This window comes from Trachurus japonicus, chromosome 5, assembly GCF_045865225.1.
Source record: "Trachurus japonicus isolate A0001 chromosome 5, Traja_1.0".
NCBI lineage: Eukaryota > Metazoa > Chordata > Actinopteri > Carangiformes > Carangidae > Trachurus > Trachurus japonicus.
In genome coordinates, this window is record NC_140911.1 from 8,145,620 (window position 1) to 8,154,747 (window position 9,128).

A 9,128-nucleotide genomic window follows, 5' to 3' on the forward strand; every position below is an offset into this window, starting at 1 on the left:
CCAATGTCTCTGCTGTTGTTGAATGATGTGAGCGCCCCCTTGTGTCCATTTCACCACTAACATAACTTACAGAGAGTTACTTGAACGGTGAGTTTTCAGAACTGGCCCCTCTTAATAACTCATACAATATTTATATCTGTATGATAATTATATTTCATGTCTGCCTGTGTCAATTCGATTGATTTAAGTCTTTTGAAGAGAAAATTAGGTTAAGCGGGAATTGTAACCGACCGATGCTGCAGAGCTGGATCCCAGAAACATTCATCCAACCTGTCATTTAGTCTCTGGTTAGTGCACAGTAAGCATGCCTGTGGTGTGTCTTACATAACACAAACATATTTTCCTCATCTGTGGCCGTAACGACTCACATAAAAAGCCTCACATGTGACTCTATCATGGCCGAGATGAGTGAGAACAGGAAGATTAATGCTTCCAGTGTGTGAACACAAAGGGGACTGGACAAGCGAGATTAGACTGAAATTAGATCCCACACTTTGCCCATTTCTTTGCATCATGTGCTGCTTCAATTCTGGTCAATCATGCAGTGCAATAAATATGACAACACCTTATCACACACATTTGTATGTAACAATGCACACCAGTCAGGACTTTGGGTCAACAGGCAGTTTTATTTGTTTAGTTTTTTTTTATTTAGCTGGCAGGTGAGACAGTGGTTGTTGCGTTTTGCTGCCAGTTCCACTGTGGTGTGGCTGAGTGCCTTTATTCAGAAGTGCTTCAATCATTTTACGGTTTTACACAGTATGTGGTCTCTTCTTGGTTCACATATGGCTTCAGTTGACTGGGCCTGCAGGAACATTTTACTTGTGGGTTCGTTTCTTCTTCGCTTTTGTTTTTCGGTCCCAGATCTTTTTGTTCCAAATTAGCTCGAGGCCGCCAGCTCTTCGAGTGCGTCCTGGAGTCTGTGCAAAAAAAAAAAACACACACACACACACACACACACACGAAAGAAAAAAACATTTAGCCTTTCAAGTATTCATATCACCGGTGAAACATCTGGTAGTGATGCCTCCTATACTTGACCATGCAAACTCTGAAAACAAATGACTTTAGTATTCACCTCCACCACCATCATCACCAAGCCCCGACCTGTTTTTTTCTCTTCCACCTCTTTTTTTAACTCTTACTTGAAGTCTCCACCATCCAGCAGAGTCTTGTAAGTGCTGATCTCTGCCTCCAGTTTCATCTTCATGTTGAGCAGCGCCTCGTAATCTTGGGTCTGTTGCTGGATGTTCGCGCGCAAGTTGGACAGCTCCTCTTCCAGGCGGATAATAATGTTGTTGTACTTCTCCATTTCCATGTTGTTTCGATGCTCTGTGTTGCATAGTGTGTCCTCTAAGGAGGCTTTCTGATAACGAGAAGGAATGAGAAGGGTTTTTTTTTAGCATGCAAATCTAATCTGGGAGAACATGGGAAAGTAACAACCTTTATTTGGAAAATATTTGCGGCTTCACAAAACGAAGTAATGAAATATGCGTGAGTAGAGGTTATGCAATGGTCAGGGTGGTTTAGAGAAGTATTCAGAATCTAATGAGAAGATTGAATTATTTCATGCTTCTTTTCTTACTAGACTCTGTTGTGATGCAAGTTCGATCTCCAGGGTCTGAATCTGTCTGGTCAAGTCGCTCTTCTCCATCTGCGCTCCCTGCAGAGCTTCTGTGTTCTGTGATACCTGCACCTGTACGTCTGAAATCTGAGGAGGAAAAAAGATGTTAAAGATAAAACCAACAAGTTTTTCTTCATGATTTTCCACTTTTAAAAAAAAACAAAACGCTGCATTACCTGGTTTTCGTGCCATCTCTTCAGGTCCTCTGCGTTCTTCACCGCCATCTTCTCGTAGTTGGACCTCACGTCCTCCATGATCTGGGCCAGGTCCTGACCTTTAGGAGCGTCTACGTCCACCTGCACGCCGGACTGGGAGATCTGACTCCTCAGCTCCATCACCTCCTGCAGGACGGACAGAGAAGAGGCATGTCAAACTCTACTGTGATGAAATACAACAGTGTGCAGAGTGTAGCTTCAGCGTTAGATAGATAGATAGATTTTTTAGAGTGTTTATCTAATGATAACTTTTATTCTCTTTTATTTATGATCATTCATTTTATATGTTGTTTTTAATTATACATGTTTTACTTATTTATTGTTGAAATTAATGCACTGATCTTGATCTCGAACGGTGGATGTGTGAAACATAATTTCGTTTTTATGTGACGCATAAGAATGACAAATAAAACCTATCTATCTATCTATCTATCTAGCTTCAGCGTTCACACTCACGTTCTCGTGGTTCTTCTTCAGGAAGACGAGCTCCTCCCTCACGGCTTCGATCTCACTCTCGATGTTCATCCTGCTCATGTTGGTGTCGTCGATGACTTTCTTCAGGCCAGCGATGTCGGCTTCCACAGACTGACGGATCGCCATCTCGTTGTCGAACCTACGGGAGAGACACAAGTTCGTGATCAGTGAAATCCTGCAGAAATGTTTGTGTTGTTGTATAGAAACGTACAAAGTTCAGAACCTCTGACACCAAAGCTTCACTGAGTGTTTGTCCAGGATGTTGAGAGCGAGTTTAGATGTTTCTCGTGCATATTGCAACATAATTTACACTGGGATTAAATATAAAACAACCTACTTCACTTTGAAGTCATCGGCAGCGAGACGGGCGTTGTCGATCTGGAGCACGTAACGAGCATTGTCCGCAATTTTATCAAAGATCTGGGCAAAAAAAAAAGAAGAATTTATGATCAGTGAGTGTGAAATAGAATAAAATAAAAACTCAACAATAATGAATTAGTTCTTTGTTCAGTCCTGGTTCTGGTTCTGGTTTTATGGGGTTTTAGAAAAAACAGCAGTAGTAAACCAGAAGCCCCCTTCGCTCAGCGCATAACTTCAGTGGTCTGCTGGAGTCATTATGTGTTATAGCAAAGTTTCACACAGCTACAGATTGAAACATATGATTTGAATCATCATCAGTATTTCCGTTATGTAACAATATGGACTCCAGATCCAAATCGCACACATGAGAGCGCCACAACAAGGTTGAATCCACGGCAACGGTTGGTGAAAGAAAAAAAAAAGGGGAACCACAAACTGTAGAGCAGGAAGGGAGGATGTTCCAGTGCCAGCACAGAATCTGGTTTGTTTTAGCATTGTTGGAAAAATGGGTTTCCTGTCTGAATAAGTCACACACGGAGTTTTTCTCCTCCCCAGCTGCACCGTCTCATCCGTCTGTTTGTCTGTCTTGCTCTTTGTATATTTAACTGTGTATGTGTTTATGTGAGTGCAGCGATTGCAAAATTCCTTCTGCATGAGTGTGTCGGTCAGTTTATCGTTTTTTTTATTTTTTATTGTGCCCGTGATATCCTGTCGAGTCTCGCAGGAAAAAAAAAAAAAAAGGAGGCGAGGAGAGATACACGAAGTCCCTTTATGAGCTGAGTGAAACAAAGCGCCACCATCAGTGTGTCATGATGTGGCACTGAAGAAGTGGAGTGTGTAGAAGAATGTGACATTTGACTCTGCCTGACTGGAGCTGATTGTTATACAACCAGTGCACACACACACACACACACACACACATACACTCGTTGCAGCTGGCAGTCCGAGATTATTTGTGTGTGTGTGGGTGTCATTAACCACACATCTGTTTCACATTGAGGGGCCTCCGCTCCTACAGCAGAGTTATAGGATCGAGCGTTTACACGTAGGAGAAGTTGGAAATGGGTTTTTGTCTGCAGAGGGCGGAGCTTGATGAGACCCTCGTGGTCGTGATTCACCAGAGGAGGAAGTTCTGGACAGTTTGTGGCATAAATTAGTTTCACCAGGGGGGGAGGGAGGGAAGGAGGGGAGAATAGGACAGAGGGAGGGAGGGAGGGAGGAGGCTTCGAGCGTATAGAGCAACCACACCCTTCATTCTCTTGCACGAAATTTGATAACTTACAAAAGAAATACGTAAAACTTCTCAATCAAAGGTATTAGATATCAAACGGAAACAACTCACTGCCACATTTAAAACAGTTCTAACAGTTTTCACTAAGACTTTTTGAAAGTATTTTAACTTTACTAGTCGTGTCTTATTGTTTCAAAGATTCAACCAACTACCACAATCTCCCACTTTTAGATAAAAATATCAAACTTCACCTCCAGCTTCATTATTTTATTTCCTTCCATGCTCACCTGTTTGCGCAGGTCCTCGATGATGGGCTCGTACTTGCTGTAGTCTCTCGTCTCGGGCCCACCCTTCTCCAGAGCATCCCTGATCTTCATCTCCAGCTCGCCGTTGGCCTTCTCCAGGTGCCTCACCGTCTCCAGGTAGTTGGCCAGACGGTCGTTGAGGTTCTGCATGGCTCCCTTCTCGTTGCCCAGGATCCCGGCACCGCCGCCGCCGCTGCTGCTGCTGCTGCCGCCACCGGCTGCCATGGATACCCTGCCGCCCATACCCATACCCATACCTCCATCCAGCGCGCTGCTCAGCTTGAAGGAGGATGACGAGGAGCCCATCGGGGCGCCGGAGCGCAGGGAGGATGAGGAGACGGAGGAGATGCGAGCACCGTGTCCGCCGGCGCCTCCATAGATGCTGGCGGCGCGGTACTGGGGCGCAGAGCGCGTCATGGAGATGTGGGAGGAAGGAATCTGCTGCACGGTTCTTCTGTAGCTCATCTTGGAGAGTTGAAGGTTTTAGACACAACCAGAGAGTTGGAAAGAGTGGAGAAAAAAAAAGTTGGGACGTGGAAGCTCGGTGCTGGCCGGCTCAGAAAGTGACGCTGGCAGCGGGAAGTGGGAACTTTATACTCCGGCTTCTCCCTCAATCACAGCTGGTCTCTCAGACCCTGCCCACTTCAGCAGCATCGCCCCAGTCTTTTCTTTCCTGCCCCCCCTCCTCTTTCCTCCTCCTCCTCCTCCCTCCCTGCTCTCTCTTGCTCTATAATGTGCTCCCACATGTTCCCCATTTTAACGTACAGGGTATTTTCTGTTGCCAAGGTGATGAATCAGATGTTTTTCTGTCGTGAAAACACTTGAAACACTCACATCAGAGCAGTAGAGGACTACAGAAATCAAATAATGATAGAAAAACAGTGACAAACTCTAAGTAGACGCTTCAACAAAGAGTAAAATTGGTTAAAAGGACTAAAATTAAAGTTAAAGAGAATAGAATAGAGAATATTCTTTGCAAAATGAGGTTTGCTTTCTAAGCATGCAACCAAATTCCTTTGGTCTGCCCATAAAAGGCGTAATGTCAACCATTTACTGCATAGTTTCTAAGTTTGTGGGCAGACATGCTCCAAAATAAACAGATACTTTCCTACCTTGCTATCTGGACCAAACTGATACAGTGCAGATGTTTGTAGAGCGGAGCCATATTTTCTGTTTTTGGCGCTGGTTTCTACTCTACTGCTCTTAAAAAGAGCAAAAAATTATCTAGAGATGATAACACCAGCAGCATAAACACTGATTTGTTTATCGAAGTAGTTGTGGTCAAATTTCAACACGGTCAATAGTGTGGCATGAACAAACAAAGAAACCTGCAGGTTTGAAAGGAAAACAGAGCTTCAGATATACCCAGAGGGTTAGTTATGTTAGCCGACACCGAGCTCAGAGCACAATCGAAGGGAAAGACAACCTGCCCTCATTAACCAATCACAACTGAACACATCTGTTCTTAACAATTATCCTCGAAGGCTTATCTGCGTTACCAATCAGGAGAGCTACGTTTGATATGTTGCCATGAAAAGATTTGTCTCTCTCTCTTTTCTTTTTTTTTACACCGATCCTTTGTGAAGCTCCACAATATAATCAAGATGAATTACTCTTGACTGAAGAGAGAGAGAGAGAAAGAAAGAAAGTTGCTTCGTTTTCCACCAGTTGGCATGCATGGCTCTGGTGTGAGTGAGTGTGTGTGACCATGGAAAGTTTTAACCGAGGCTAAAGTTGTGGTCAGGGAGGATTTTTCATGCTGAGCGCCAAATGAACCAACCCCCTGGGGCTGAAATGGCAAAAAGCTTCTACACCCTCTTGCTTCTACACATCCAACCTAGCTCTTTTCTTTCCCTAAGCTTACCTCACCACTATTGTTGATCAAGTTTCACTGTTCACACCAGCTCCATACTGTGCATTTCTTTACACCTTTCTCTTTTAGGAAACAGGCAGCAGAAAGCAAAGGAAACAGCAGTCAGTCAGTCAGTCAGGCAGTCGGTCCAGTCAAACCTGTGACGAGGGCAGGCAGATATAAAAGAGGAACAGTGAATTAAATCAGTCTGAGTCATATCTCATGACCGTTTCCCCTCTGTTTTGTTTGTTTGAATGTGTGTTGGCAACATGCAGCCAGGCCTGCCATAGAAACAGGGACTTTACTTGAACATTTCTGCATAATCACGGCACATAAACCTGCTTTTAAATTAGATTTTTTTCTTCTACACAATCCTCTCTTATATCCTAAGACGTTGTTTTATGAATGAAGACTCCGATCTGAATCGCACACACACACACCTCTTCCCACAGATAAGACAGGAGAAAAGAACAGCAGAAGCCGAAGTCTGTGACTCATTGTAACACAGCAGAAATCTGGAAACTACTACTCGGTGTTTATGTGCCTCACAAATCTTGGACAACTGTCAGATTAGTTCTGCTGCCACGGCCTTGAATGAACTTCACTCCCCCCCCCTTGTTCTCTCTGGTTTCCTTTTGTCGGGCCTCAGTGCAGAACGAGTGCTCTCACACACTTTTATACCAAGTCAAACAGATCGTATCTGCATAGATGCATATTCATATCTATGCATGCGGCTCACTGTGTGCCCCCTGACACACACAGGAAGGCATGTGGATGTGCATGTGCATATGACACACTCATACACACCAATTTCCTTACCTCCTCCCTTCCTCTCTTGATCACTCCCTTACTGACTCACACATAGGATTTCTTTAAAAGGGACAGTTTCTTGATTTCTTCCTGTATCTTTAATTTATGTGACCATATTCCAGTGTCACGGCCCGGGACAGTGCAGGGGTCACACATCAGAGGTTAGCGAAATGTGTCGACTAAGAGGCATTTTCTCTGCGGGATGTCATGTCCATTTCCAGCACAAAGACATTTCACAGGAAGACATAAAAGGAGCAGAGGTAAAACCGCTGCACCGGACACTGGAGGGTCACATTTACTGTCATTTCTCAGGTAGAAGCAAATGATTCATTTCATAAAAGGAGGTACAGAGAAAGAGGGATGTCAATAACCTGGTAATATATCACCTTAAAGGGACAGTTCATCATTTTGGCAAATTGGCCCATTGCCATAATCCCTATAGTTTTAGGGGACAGAGTTGTTTTCCAGGTAAATTCATGCAAAACCGCTGATGCACGTTCCCATCGGGGGCAGTTTTTTGGCAAGCAGTCTCTGCATTGCCTCAAAAACAACTCTGTCTCGTTTCCTAATAGCGTGGCGAATGTGCAGGTCACAACTTATCCACAAGAACGTTTGGAGTTGTCGGATTGTGTATTTGATGAGTTTGATGAGGGAAACCAAGAAATCCCATTAGCCTCCGTAGCGTAGCTCTGAGCAGCTCACGGCTCTGCTCCGCCGTTCTAAAAATAGCTTGCACCGAAAATTAAAGGTAACAAACCTACTGCTATGACTATAGCGATTATGGCAATGGGCCACTTTGCCAACATGTTGAACTATCCCTTTAAGGATAAATGTTTTTAAGATATTGAAGTTACATGTGCAGAAGTTTCAGGAGAAGTCAAATAAAAAGCAACAACAAGCTGAGAACGGGAGCAACGAGCTTAGATGAAAAATTCAGGGATCATGAAAACTCATTACAATTTATCCTTGAATATCTGTGGAAACTTTCATGCAAATCCTCCACATCCCATGCGGACAAGGAGAGTCTGTGCCGAGTTTCATAACAACACAGCTTTGGGGATGTTTCAGTTCAGTTTGGACCGAGGCAGTGACCTCATGAGGCTTAATAAAACACCCTCAGTGTGACTCAGGTAAAAAACTCTCTGAGATGCAGAGAGTTCACTGCATGACCACGTCCTGTCCTGCCACTCCTCCTCCTCCTGAAAACATCCACTTCCACCTTCCAGTCACTAGAGGGCGAGAGAGTCTCAAAGCAAACATGCTGTGTTGCAGTGAGCTCACAGCTTCATGTTTCATGGCCACGCCTTTGGCTTTTTTTTTTTTTTTTACCTACAGTACATATCTGCAGACCTCCACTGAGAACATAAATAATGTACACTGATGATATCTATATGTTAGTGCTATATAAGTGCTCCGGGGTCTTGGTGCAGATTGTATTCATGTTTATTCATTCAGGGGGTTCTGTGTTTGAACAGGCAGCAACTGGAAAAGTGACTTTTTTGACTGACATTTGTGATTAAAGACCGTGAGAAAGCATTTCTTTTTATCATATTTTTGTAACTTTTTCTCAGTTTGAGTTTTATCCTGTAATTCTATTGCGATATAGTCCACAAAGTTAAGAATAGCCATCATCATCATCATAAACGTGACGATGCACACGTGGATAATAACGATGCTATAGGCTTAGGTGGACTTTTATTTTAATCTTTCCTCACTCTAATTTAAAGATTGCACATCACATATCCCACCCTGCCCTCTCCTCTCCTCTCCTCTCCTCTCCTCTCCTCTCCTCTCCTCTCCTCTCCTCTCCTCTCCTCTCCTCTCCTCTCCTCTCAGTCAGTCGGTCTTGGTCAGTGGTCGTGAAATAGGTTTGTTTCTTATCTTTGCTAATTATCTTCTCGTATCCACCACCAGCTCATCTTCTTTCTCCACCACCCCACTCCTCTCCGACTTGTAGCGTGTACGTGTCTCTCTTAGCACATTCCTGACTCGCTGTGTCATATAGCAGCTTCACACAAACCAAAACATCACTGGCCTCTTAAGAGACTGCAGGTCAGGGGGTGAGCTCTTTTTACTTCATTACCCTCTTACTGTCCCTCGCGCACAAAGAATGAGGAATTATCTCATTGAGGGTGACAGGGCGACAAAGAAGAGAAGATAAGTCTTAATCTTGTCGAAGCCTTGAAAACGCAGAATGAATGCAGCTCTGTTTCCCCGGCGATGATGATAAATTTGTGGGAGAGTCTGAGTTAATGAA

General features: G+C 43.9%; 2 protein-coding genes across 3 annotated transcripts in view; one reads left to right on the forward strand and one right to left on the reverse strand.

Annotated features, from left to right (window-relative positions):
- Window positions 1-9,128, forward strand: part of LOC146987004 (heme transporter hrg1-A-like) — a 349,260-nt gene that overhangs the window by 191,008 nt on the left and 149,124 nt on the right. The gene's annotated exons all lie outside the window — the stretch shown is intronic.
- LOC146987011 (keratin, type I cytoskeletal 18-like) lies at window positions 610-4,774 on the reverse strand. Of its 2 annotated transcripts, none has more exons than XR_015035825.1 (7): window positions 4,192-4,774; window positions 2,651-2,733; window positions 2,296-2,452; window positions 1,801-1,965; window positions 1,586-1,711; window positions 1,079-1,366; window positions 610-920 (listed from the first exon to the last, which is right to left on the reverse strand). XR_015035825.1 is itself a non-coding variant. In XM_085775947.1 (7 exons), the coding sequence occupies exons 1-7, from the start codon at window positions 4,672-4,674 to the stop codon at window positions 881-883; spliced, it is 1,275 nt and encodes a 424-aa protein (XP_085632073.1). In that variant the 5' UTR covers window positions 4,675-4,774; the 3' UTR covers window positions 610-880. The 2 variants fall into 2 exon arrangements, 1 of the variants encoding a protein (XP_085632073.1); XM_085775947.1 differs by having other exon boundaries at window positions 1,146-1,366.